This window comes from Oncorhynchus kisutch, linkage group LG11 (genome assembly GCF_002021735.2).
Source record: "Oncorhynchus kisutch isolate 150728-3 linkage group LG11, Okis_V2, whole genome shotgun sequence".
In the NCBI taxonomy this organism is placed as follows: domain Eukaryota; kingdom Metazoa; phylum Chordata; class Actinopteri; order Salmoniformes; family Salmonidae; genus Oncorhynchus; species Oncorhynchus kisutch.
In genome coordinates this window covers 75,188,906-75,201,168 of record NC_034184.2, presented here as the reverse complement: position 1 = coordinate 75,201,168, position 12,263 = coordinate 75,188,906, and the positions used below count along the sequence as shown (strand labels likewise).

Sequence of the window (12,263 nt, the reverse complement as noted above, 5' to 3'; positions counted from 1 at the left end):
TCCGAGAGACTCCTGCCAAATATTTTCAGTCTCCTGAGGGGAAATGGGGCATTGTCGTGATACTTTTGTAAAGTATTGTGTGCTATAGCTTGGAAAATAAACATGTGACAAGGCTGTTTTTACCAACTTTAGGATTGTTTTCCTCAAGAAATTAAGTCTGCTTCATGTTTTGTTTTTCTTTGCTTCCTTACTTTCCAGTATTGTGACGCTGGTATGGTGACAACACTAATAGCAGCAGTGGTATTTTATTTTGTATTTATTTCACCAGGTAGGCCAGCTGACAACAAGTTCTCATTTACAACTGCGACCTGGCCAAGATAAAGCAAAGCAGTGCGACACAAACACGGAGTTACACATGGGATAAACAAACAAACACAGTCAATAACACACTGGAGTGATAGATGTGCAAGTAGAGATTCAAAGGAACAACAAAAAAAATAACAGGATGAGGTAGTTTGATGGGCTATTTACATGTGCAATGATCAGTAAGCTGCTCTGACAGTTGATGCTTAAAGTTAGTGAGGGAGATATAAGTCTCCAGCTTCAGTGATTTTTTTTTTTGCAATTTGTTCCAGTCATTGGCAGCAGAGAACTGGAAGGAAAGGCAGCCAAAGGAGGAGTTGGCTTTGGGTGTGACCAGTGAAATATACCTGCTGGAGCATGTGCTGCTATGGTGACCAGTGAGCTGAGATAAGGAGGGGCTTTACCTAGCAAAGACTTATAGATGACCTGGAGCCATTGGGTTTGACGGCGAATATGAAGCGAGGGGCTTTGGTTACAAAACAGAAGGCTCTGTGATAGACTACATCCAATTTGCTGAGTAGTGTTAAAGGCTATTTTGTAAATGACATCGCTGAAGTCAAGGATCGGTAGGATAGTCAGTTTTACGAGGGTATGTTTGGCAGCATGAGTGAAGGATGCTTTGTTGCGAAATTTGAAGCCGATACTAGATTTAATTTTGGATTGGATTCGCTTAATGCGAGTCTGGAAGGAGAGTTTACAGTCTAACCAGACACCTAGAATATGTGGACAACTACAAATACCTAAGTCAGAACCATCCAGAGTAGAGGTTGGCTGATTATTATTTTTTTCAACGCCGATACCGATTAATCTGCCTATTTTTAAAGTGTGTGTGTACACATTTTTGTAATAATGACAATTGCAGCAATATTTAATGAACAATGAACATTTTATTTGAACTTAATATAATACATATGGGCTTTTGGATGGGTGTTCTTAAGGTGATTCCACAGGTTGGTGGTATTTTTTGATTTAGCCGTTGCTGACCCCATGCTTACATCTTTATCACAAATAAGACCTTGCTTTCCCTGGTGCCAATTCCATGTAATAGTCCCACACTGGTGCTCTGCTTTTCTCTGTCATCTGTAAAACACACACACAGCTCTGAAGTGACAATGATACTGAAGAGTCTGCTTGGGAGACAAATACTCAACTGTTTGAATAAAAATAGTTTAAGTTACCTGTGATGAATGTTGAAAACAAAAACTAATTTCTATATGCAGGAAATACTATTTTACAAATGGACATGGTAAGAAATGACTACCAAAGTGCGAGTCATAATTCCCATGACACCTTCTAGCAAAATCTGAAAAGCGGTTCCTTCATTCATTTTTTCCATAGGATATTTTCAGATTCACTTAAAATAAGGTCTGTGTTTCCTGTAGGCTTACACCACCTTGCCAATTTTATAATTGTGTAGATATCCATAGGACAAGGTAACTCTGATCAATATTGGCTCAAATAAGCGAAGAATTTTTTTGGTAGAGTGGATTTATGAAAATGTGTTGACGAACGTTACCTTATCCTAGTGAGATTTACGAGGCGGTTTAAGCCTGCACGAAACACAGACCTTATTGGAAGTAGATCAAGACATTCTCTATGGAAGACATGAACAGAGGCTGTTTAAACCTGCACGAAACACAGACCTTATTTGAAGTAGATCAAGACGTTCTCTATGGAAGACATGATCAGTAAAATAACGAAGGAACCCCTTTCAAGTTCAGCCGCAAGTTATTACAGGAATTATAACGCGTAGACTATTTCTCTCTAAACCATATACCTTTGACTATTACGAGCCTGCTGCTGCCTACCACCCCTCAGTCAGACTGCTCTATCAAATATCAAATCATAGACTTAACTACAATAAAAACACAGAAATACGAGCCTTAGTTTCCGGATTTGACCTAGCACCTCAAAAACAAAACGTTTATTCCGTTTCGTATTTTATCTAACGGGTGGCATCCAAGAGTCTAAATATTCCTGTTACATTGCACAACCTTCAATGTTCTGTCATAATTACGTAAAATTCTGGCAAATTAGTTCGCAACGAGCCAGGCGGCCCAAACTGTTGCATATACCCTGACTCTGCGTGCAATGAACGCAAGAGAAGTGACACAATTTCACCTGGTTAATATTGCCTGCTAACCTGGATATATTTTAGCTCAATATGCAGGTTTAAAAATATATACTTGTGTATTCATTTTTTAAAAGGCTTCGATGTTTATGGTTAAGTACACATTGGAGCAACGACAGTCGATTGATTGTTTTTTATAAGATGAGTTTAATGCTAGCTAGCAACTTACCTTGGCTTACTGCATTCACGTAACAGGCAGGCTCCTCGTGAGGCAGGTGGTTAGAGCGTTGGACTAGTTAACTGTAAGGTTGCAAGATTGGTTCCCCGAGCTGACAAGGTAAAAATCTGTCGTTCTGCCTCGTTCCTAGGCCGTCGTTGAAAATAAGAATGTGTTCTTAACCGACTTGCCTAGTTAAATAAAGATTAAATAAAGGTGTGTACATTTTCTTTTTTGCAAAATCGGTGCCCAAAAATACCGATTTCCGATTTGTTATGAAACCTTGAAATCGGCCCTGGTTAATCGGTCGACCTCTAGTCTGGAGGTTTGTTAACAGTGTCCAAATAAGGGCCAGACGTATACAGAATGGTAGAGGTGGGTCAGATAATCACCAGCAGCAAGAACGACATCATTGATGTATACAGAGAAAAGAGTTGGCCCGAGAATGGAACCCTGTGGCACCCCCATAGACTGCCAGAGCTCCAGACAACAGGCCCTCTGATTTGACACACTGAACTCGATCAGAGAAGTAGTTGGTGAACCAGGCGAGGCAGTCATTTTGAGAAACCGAGGCAGTCATTTTGAGAAACCGAGGCAGTCATTTTGAGAAACCGAGGCAGTCATTTTGAGAAACCGAGGCAGTCATTTTGAGAAACCGAGGCAGTCATTTTGAGAAACCGAGGCAGTCATTTTGAGAAACCGAGGCAGTCATTTTGAGAAACCGAGGCAGTCATTTTGAGAAACCGAGGCAGTCATTTTGAGAAACCGAGGCAGTGATTGACAGTCGAAAGCCTTGGCCAGGTTGATGAATACGGCTGCACAGTATTGTCTTTTATTGATGGCGGTAATGATATCGTTTAGGACCTTGAGCGTGGCTGGGGTGCACCCATGACCAGCTCTGAAACCTGATTGCATAGCGGAGAAGGTACGGTGGGATTCGAAATGGTCGGTGATCTGTTTGTTAACTTGGCTTTCGAAGACTTTAGAAAGGCAGGGTAGGATAGATATAGGTCTGTAACAGTTTGGGTCTTGAGTGTCTCCCCCTTTGAACAGGGGGATGACCGCGGCAGCTTTCCAATCTTTAGGGATCTCAGACGATACGAACGAGAGGTTGAACAGGCTATTAATAGGGGTTGCAACAATTGTGTCGGATAATTTTAGAGGGTCCAGATTGTCTAGCCCAGCTGATTTGTAGGGGTCCAGATTTTGCAGCTCTTTCAGAACATCAGCTATCTGGATTTGGGTGAAGGAGAAGTGGGGGAGGCTTGGGCAAGTTGCTGTTGGGGGTGCAGAGCTGTTTGCCGGGGTAGCCAGGTGGAAAGCATGGCCAGCTGTAGAAAAAATGCTTTTTGAAATTATCGTAGATGTATTGGTGGTGACAGTGTTTCCTAGCCTCAGTGCAGTGGGCAGCTGGGAGGAGGTGCTCTTATTCTCCATGGACTTTAGTGTCGCAGAACTTTTTTGAGTTTGTTCTACAGGATGCAAATAGCTTTTTCAAACTGCCTGTGTGTATTGGTTCCTAACTTCACTGAAAAGTTGCATATTGCGGGGGCTGTTCGATGCTAATGCCTTACGCCACAGGATGTTTTTGTCTAACTGGTGTCTTGTCGAACATGAGATCTGGGGACCTCAGCCTTATATAGTCTGCCCCTTACCTGATCTCCCAATTTTAGCCTGTGATTAAATGTGCAAATTTGACATTGGGAAAATAAGGATTCAAATGCTAATTATTGACAATGTTATACTGTGAGTGTTGATTCCTAACACCCATCTCTACTGCCTGAGCACCTCCAGTAACACCCTCTGTTCTTTCCTGGCCTGTAGGCACCATTGGTCATGTGGCCCACGGAAAGTCTACGGTGGTCAAGGCCATCTCAGGGGTTCACACTGTCCGCTTCAAGAACGAGCTGGAGAGGAACATCACCATTAAGCTAGGTTACGCTAACGCCAAGGTAAGTAAACAACGCACTGTTTAGGTCCAATGCATGAAGGTTGAGTACCCATAACGTAGGAGCACCCGTAACTGTTGGCAACACACGAGGATGGGGCGTGACATGGGTAGAAGGAGTGAATGGAAATGGTACAGTACCAAAAGCATAATGTGGTTCCCCTTTACTGCCCTAGGTGTATAAGCTGGATGACCCCAGCTGTCCCAGGCCAGAGTGCTACAGGTCGTGTGGCTCCAGTACTCCTGATGAGTTCCCTACAGACATCCCTGGAACCAAGGGCAACTTCAAACTGGTCAGACACGTGTCCTTCGTGGACTGTCCCGGTCACGATATTCTGATGGCCACCATGCTGAACGGAGCAGCTGTCATGGACGCTGCCCTCCTGCTCATTGGTAAGACACACTTCTGCTGATCAATACTGTATAATAATCCTACTCCTGACATTACTGATTGAACAATAATCACACTCCCCATCACCTGATCAGCTCTCGGTAACTTAACCCACATCCCTCTCTCCCAGCGGGTAACGAGTCATGTCCCCAGCCCCAGACCTCTGAGCACCTGGCTGCCATAGAGATCATGAAGCTCAAACACATCCTGATCCTCCAAAACAAGATTGATCTGGTCAAGGAGAGCCAGGCCAAGGAGCAGTACGAACAGATCCTAGCCTTCGTACAGGGTCAGTGGCTGGAATAGCTCACTCTTGTAAAGCTTTGTGTGTGTTTGTTTGAGGGAAGTATGTCTGTTTGTGTTTAACCCCTCTGCCTTCTTAAAAGTGTGTTAGCTCCGTGTGTGTCTGTGTGTATCCTCTCTCCTCGTGTGTCTGTGTGTATCCTCTCTCCTCGTGTGTCTGTGTGTATCCTCTCTCCTCGTGTGTCTGTGTGTATCCTCTCTCCTCGTGTGTCTGTGGGTATCCTCTCTCCTCGTGTGTCTGTGGGTATCCTCTCTCCTCGTGTGTCTGTGGGTATCCTCTCTCCTCGTGTGTCTGTGGGTATCCTCTCTCCTCGTGTGTCTGTGGGTATCCTCTCTCCTCGTGTGTCTGTGGGTATCCTCTCTCCTCGTGTGTCTGTGGGTATCCTCTCTCCTCGTGTGTCTGTGGGTATCCTCTCTCCTCGTGTGTCTGTGGGTAACCCCTCTCCTCGTGTGTATCCCCGGGTAACCCCTCTCCTCGTGTGTATCCCCGGGTAACCTCTCTCCTCGTGTGTATCCCCGGGTAACCTCTCTCCTCGTGTGTCTGTGGGTATCCTCTCTCCTCGTGTGTCTGTGGGTATCCTCTCTCCTCGTGTGTCTGTGGGTAACCTCTCTCCTCGTGTCTGTGGGTAACCTCTCTCCTCGGGTGTCTGTGGGTAACCTCTCTCCTCGGGTGTCTGTGGGTAACCTCTCTCCTCGGGTGTCTGTGGGTAACCTCTCTCCTCGGGTGTCTGTGGGTAACCTCTCTCCTCGGGTGTCTGTGGGTGACCCCTCTCCTCGTGTGTATCCCCTCTCCTCGTGTGTCTGTGGGTAACCTCTCTCCTCGTGGGTATCCTCTCTCCTCGTGTGTCTGTGGGTAACCCCTCTCCTCGTGTCTGTGTGTATCCCCTCTCCTCGTGTGTCTGTGGGTAACCTCTCTCCTCGTGTGTCTGTGGGTAACCTCTCTCCTCGTGTGTCTGTGGGTAACCTCTCTCCTCGTGTGTCTGTGGGTAACCTCTCTCCTCGTGTGTCTGTGGGTATCCTCTCTCCTCGTGTGTCTGTGGGTAACCCCTCTCCTCGTGTGTCTGTGTGTATCCCCTCTCCTCGTGTGTATCCCCTCTCCTCGTGTGTCTGTGGGTAACCTCTCTCCTCGTGTGTCTGTGGGTATCCTCTCTCCTCGTGTGTCTGTGGGTAACCCCTCTCCTCGTGTGTCTGTGTGTATCCCCTCTCCCCGTGTGTATCCCCTCTCCTCGTGTGTCTGTGGGTAACCTCTCTCCTCGTGTGTCTGTGGGTAACCTCTCTCCTCGTGTGTCTGTGGGTAACCTCTCTCCTCGTGTGTATCCTCTCTCCTCGTGTGTCTGTGTGTATCCTCTCTCCTCGTGTGTCTGTGTGTATCCTCTCTCCTCGTGTGTCTGTGGGTAACCTCTCTCCTCGTGTGTCTGTGGGTATCCTCTCTCCTCGTGTGTCTGTGGGTAACCCCTCTCCTCGTGTGTCTGTGTGTATCCCCTCTCCTCGTGTGTATCCCCTCTCCTCGTGTGTATCCCCTCTCCTCGTGTGTCTGTGGGTAACCTCTCTCCTCGTGTGTCTGTGGGTAACCTCTCTCCTCGTGTGTCTGTGGGTAACCTCTCTCCTCGTGTGTATCCTCTCTCCTCGTGTGTCTGTGTGTATCCTCTCTCTCCTCGTGTGTCTGTGTGTATCCTCTCTCCTCGTGTGTCTGTGTGTATCCTCTCTCCTCGTGTGTCTGTGGGTATCCTCTCTCCTCGTGTGTCTGTGGGTATCCTCTCTCCTCGTGTGTCTGTGGGTATCCTCTCTCCTCGTGTGTCTGTGGGTATCCTCTCTCCTCGTGTGTCTGTGGGTAACCTCTCTCCTCGTGTGTCTGTGGGTAACCCCTCTCCTCGTGTGTATCCCCGGGTAACCTCTCTCCTCGTGTGTATCCCCGGGTAACCTCTCTCCTCGTGTGTATCCCCGGGTAACCTCTCTCCTCGTGTGTATCCCCGGGTAACCTCTCTCCTCGTGTGTCTGTGGGTAACCTCTCTCCTCGTGTGTCTGTGGGTAACCTCTCTCCTCGGGTGTCTGTGGGTAACCTCTCTCCTCGGGTGTCTGTGGGTAACCTCTCTCCTCGGGTGTCTGTGGGTAACCTCTCTCCTCGGGTGTCTGTGGGTAACCTCTCTCCTCGGGTGTCTGTGGGTAACCTCTCTCCTCGGGTGTCTGTGGGTAACCTCTCTCCTCGGGTGTCTGTGGGTAACCTCTCTCCTCGGGTGTCTGTGGGTAACCTCTCTCCTCGGGTGTCTGTGGGTAACCTCTCTCCTCGTGTGTCTGTGGGTAACCTCTCTCCTCGTGTGTCTGTGGGTAACCTCTCTCCTCGTGTGTCTGTGGGTAACCTCTCTCCTCGTGTCTGTGTGTATCCCCTCTCCTCGTGTGTCTGTGGGTAACCTCTCTCCTCGTGTGTCTGTGGGTAACCTCTCTCCTCGTGTGTCTGTGGGTATCCTCTCTCCTCGTGTGTCTGTGGGTATCCTCTCTCCTCGTGTGTCTGTGGGTATCCTCTCTCCTCGTGTGTCTGTGGGTAACCCCTCTCCTCGTGTGTCTGTGTGTATCCCCTCTCCTCGTGTGTCTGTGGGTAACCTCTCTCCTCGTGTGTCTGTGGGTAACCTCTCTCCTCGTGTGTCTGTGGGTAACCTCTCTCCTCGTGTGTCTGTGGGTAACCCCTCTCCTCGTGTGTCTGTGTGTATCCCCTCTCCTCGTGTGTATCCCCTCTCCTCGTGTGTCTGTGGGTAACCTCTCTCCTCGTGTGTCTGTGGGTAACCTCTCTCCTCGTGTGTCTGTGGGTAACCTCTCTCCTCGTGTGTCTGTGGGTAACCTCTCTCCTCGTGTGTCTGTGGGTAACCTCTCTCCTCGTGTGTCTGTGGGTAACCTCTCTCCTCGTGTGTCTGTGGGTAACCTCTCTCCTCGTGTGTCTGTGGGTAACCTCTCTCCTCGTGTGTCTGTGGGTAACCCCTCTCCTCGTGTGTATCCCCTCTCCTCGTGTGTCTGTGGGTAACCTCTCTCCTCGTGTGTCTGTGGGTAACCTCTCTCCCCGTGTGTCTGTGGGTAACCTCTCTCCTCGTGTGTCTGTGGGTAACCTCTCTCCCCGTGTGTCTGTGGGTAACCTCTCTCCTCGTGTGGGTGTAGGTACTGTGGCAGAGGGAGCACCTATCATTCCTATCTCAGCACAGTTGAAGTACAACATAGAGGTGGTGTGTGAATACATTGTCAAGAAGATCCCTGTCCCCATCAGAGACTTCACCTCAGAACCCAGACTCATCGGTAAGAACAGACACACGTGATGACTTGAACCCAGCTGTCTCTGTTATGCTTATAATAATGTGTTGATGTGGCGTGCGTTTACGTGTTTCAGTGATCCGGTCATTTGACGTCAACAAGCCGGGTTGTGAGGTAGATGACCTGAAAGGAGGTGTGGCTGGAGGCAGTATACTAAAAGGCGTGCTCAAGGTAGGACACCTGCTTCTTCCCTTTGCCTCAAAGCATCATGGGCAAGTGGTTCAATGGTGCAAAGTTCTTATGAAGCTCTCAGCTGTTCATTAACCTCTGCCATTCATTCATCCTCTCTGCTTTTCTCTCTCCTGTCTCTTCCTCTCCGTTCTCTCCCTCTGTTCTTCCCTCCCTCTTTTATATCTGTCTCTCCAGGTGGGACAGGAGTTGGAGGTGCGTCCAGGCATTGTGTCTAAGGACCATGAGGGGAAGCTAATGTGTAAACCCATCTTTTCCAAGATCGTCTCTCTGTTCGCTGAACACAACGACCTGCAATATGCGGCACCCGGGGGACTCATTGGTATGAACCTGTGTGTGTGTGTGTGTGTGTGTGTGTGTTGTGACGGTATGGTGGGTCAGGTGTGTGTTTCTAATATGAGTATAAACACTCAGGTGTGTGTGTTCTCTTTCCTATCCAGGTGTTGGCACTAAGATTGACCCGACCCTGTGCAGAGCTGATCGTATGGTTGGTCAGGTGCTGGGAGCGGTCGGAGCGCTACCAGAGATCTTCACAGAGCTGGAAATCTCCTACTTCCTGTTGAGGAGGCTTCTGGGAGTCCGCACTGAAGGAGACAAGAAGGCTGCCAAGGTCAGCACTGCACCCTGGGCTTGGTGTTGAACTGGTGTAGATGGAAATGGACAGAATTGTTTTTATACTGATTTTTGTATTAAATTTAGAGGAGGAAGCATCTTTAGATTACTGAGACGCAGTGCGAGGCGGCAGGCAGGCGGTGCGAGGCGGCAGCAGGCGGTGCGAGGCGGCAGGCAGGCGGTGCGAGGCGGCAGGCAGGCGGTGCGAGGCGGCAGGCAGGCGGTGCGAGGCGGCAGGCAGGCGGTGCGAGGCGGCAGGCAGGCGGTGCGAGGCGGCAGGCAGGCGGTGCGAGGCGGCAGGCAGGCGGTGCGAGGCGGCAGGCAGGCGGTGCGAGGCGGCAGGCAGGCGGTGCGAGGCGGCAGGCAGGCGGTGCGAGGCGGCAGGCAGGCGGTGCGAGGCGGCAGGCAGGCGGTGCGAGGCGGCAGGCAGGCGGTGCGAGGCGGCAGGCAGGCGGTGCGAGGCGGCAGGCAGGCGGTGCGAGGCGGCAGGCAGGCGGTGCGAGGCGGCAGGCAGGCGGTGCGAGGCGGCAGGCAGGCGGTGCGAGGCGGCAGGCAGGCGGTGCGAGGCGGCAGGCAGGCGGTGCGAGGCGGCAGGCAGGCGGTGCGAGGCGGCAGGCAGGCGGTGCGAGGCGGCAGGCAGGCGGTGCGAGGCGGCAGGCAGGCGGTGCGAGGCGGCAGGCAGGCGGTGCGAGGCGGCAGGCAGGCGGTGCGAGGCGGCAGGCAGGCGGTGCGAGGCGGCAGGCAGGCGGTGCGAGGCGGCAGGCAGGCGGTGCGAGGCGGCAGGCAGGCGGTGCGAGGCGGCAGGCAGGCGGTGCGAGGCGGCAGGCAGGCGGTGCGAGGCGGCAGGCAGGCGGTGCGAGGCGGCAGGCAGGCGGTGCGAGGCGGCAGGCAGGCGGTGCGAGGCGGCAGGCAGGCGGTGCGAGGCGGCAGGCAGGCGGTGCGAGGCGGCAGGCAGGCGGTGCGAGGCGGCAGCGGCAGGCAGCGTGCGAGGCGAGGCAGGCGTTGCGAGCGGCAGGCAGGCGGTGCGAGGCGGCAGGCAGGCGGTGCGAGGCGGCAGCAGGCGGTGCGAGGCGGCAGGCAGCGGTGCGAGGCGGCAGGCAGGCGGTGCGAGGCGGCAAGGCAGGCGGTGCAGCGCAGGCAGATCGGTGCGAGGCGGCAGGGCAGGCGGTGCGAGGCGGCAGGCAGGCGGGCAGGGCAGGCAGTGCGAGGCGGCAGGCAGGCGGTGCGAGGCGGCAGGCAGGCGGGCGGGCAGGCAGTGCGAGGCGGCAGGCAGGCGGGCAGGCAGTGCGAGGCGGCAGGCGGGCAGGCAGTGCGAGGCGGCAGGCAGGCGGGCAGGCAGTGCGAGGCGGCAGGCAGTGCGAGGCGGCAGGCGGGCAGGCAGTGCGAGGCGGCAGGCGGGCAGGCAGTGCGAGGCGGCAGGCGGGCAGGCAGTGCGAGGCGGCAGGCAGGCGGGCAGGCAGTGCGAGGCGGCAGGCAGGCGGGCAGGCAGTGCGAGGCGGCAGGCAGGCGGGCAGGCAGTGCGAGGCGGCAGGCAGTGCGAGGCGGCAGGCGGGCAGGCAGTGCGAGGCGGCAGGCGGGCAGGCAGTGCGAGGCGGCAGGCGGGCAGGCAGTGCGAGGCGGCAGGCGGGCAGGCAGTGCGAGGCGGCAGGCGGGCAGGCAGTGCGAGGCGGCAGGCGGGCAGGCAGTGCGAGGCGGCAGGCGGGCAGGCAGTGCGAGGCGGCAGGCGGGCAGGCAGGCAGTGCGAGGCGGCAGGCAGTGCGAGGCGGCAGGCAGTGCGAGGCGGCAGGCAGTGCGAGGCGGCAGGCAGTGCGAGGCGGCAGGCAGGCAGGCAGGCAGTGCGAGGCGGCAGGCAGGCAGGCAGTGCGAGGTGGCAGGCAGGCAGGCAGTGCGAGGCGGCAGGCAGGCAGTGCGTCTTTTCTGTTTTTACTCAAGCTGTCTTTCCTGTGTTTGTCTTGTTCCTCCCCTCAGGTCCAGAAGCTGTCTAAGAACGAGGTGTTGATGGTGAACATCGGCAGTCTGTCTACAGGCGGCAGAGTGAGTGCAGTGAAGGCTGATTTGGCCAAGATCGTCCTGACCAACCCTGTCTGCACTGAGGTCGGAGAGAAGATTGCGCTCAGTCGTCGTGTGGAGAAACATTGGCGGTAAGATGGAAGAGGGGTTTTCACTGGATTTTGTGTTCGGCTGTTTATCCTTACTTTTGTGTCTCATTGGTTCTCTTCCCTCTCTGCAGTCTGATTGGCTGGGGCCAGATCAGGAGGGGGGTGACCATCACCCCCACGGTGGACGACGACTGAGGAACCAGACAGGAAGTGTCTTCATGGCAACACCCTCTCAACCAGACGACATGCCCAACATACTCTTTTTCATACACCAACACCTGTTCAAGTTGAAAAAGAGGAATACCTGCCCCAGGAGGGGGAAGGGAGGAGGCTGCATCGCAATAGTCTAAACTGGCTTCATCACCCTGTCTTCTCTCATCTGCACTGATAAATAAACAACTGGGGCAGGTGGAAGCAGATTACTCATATTAGAAATCTACTACTTACCTGTCTTTTTTTTCAGATCAGTGCAGACGAAGGAGAATAGACGAGGAGAGGAAGCCACAGTAGAGTATTGAGATACGTCCAGGGAGGGTTAAGGGAAGGTAGCTGGTCAGTGGTTTTAAGATGAGTCTCCCAAAACAGGGCTGTGACTGAATGAACAGGGGGCAACACTCACAATGCTACAGATAGAAATGTAATGGATAGAGCTGAGATGATACGAGTACCTATTCATTCCGGTCTTGCTATATTTCTATCTGACTGTACAGTAAGCGTTGCTCCCTCCTGAATAAGCCCTGCCACAGACGGTAGAGGAACAGAGGCTTGATAGTGCTGTGTGTTCTGCTGTCAACTGCTTTCAGTAGAATCTAATAAAATGGACATTTGGAACAAAA

General features: G+C 52.7%; 1 protein-coding gene across 1 annotated transcript in view; it reads left to right on the top strand.

Annotated features, from left to right (window-relative positions):
• The window catches only part of LOC109899235 (eukaryotic translation initiation factor 2 subunit 3-like), a 17,178-nt gene extending 4,915 nt beyond the window's left edge, over positions 1-12,263 (top strand). Inside the window, exons 5-13 of the mRNA XM_020494287.2 lie at positions 4,416-4,543; positions 4,716-4,932; positions 5,061-5,219; positions 8,378-8,512; positions 8,604-8,698; positions 8,894-9,038; positions 9,157-9,326; positions 11,297-11,469; positions 11,559-12,263. Coding sequence (XP_020349876.1) covers positions 4,416-4,543; positions 4,716-4,932; positions 5,061-5,219; positions 8,378-8,512; positions 8,604-8,698; positions 8,894-9,038; positions 9,157-9,326; positions 11,297-11,469; positions 11,559-11,622 — 1,286 coding nt within the window. The 3' untranslated portion in view covers positions 11,623-12,263. The remainder of the gene's footprint in view (positions 1-4,415; positions 4,544-4,715; positions 4,933-5,060; positions 5,220-8,377; positions 8,513-8,603; positions 8,699-8,893; positions 9,039-9,156; positions 9,327-11,296; positions 11,470-11,558) is intronic.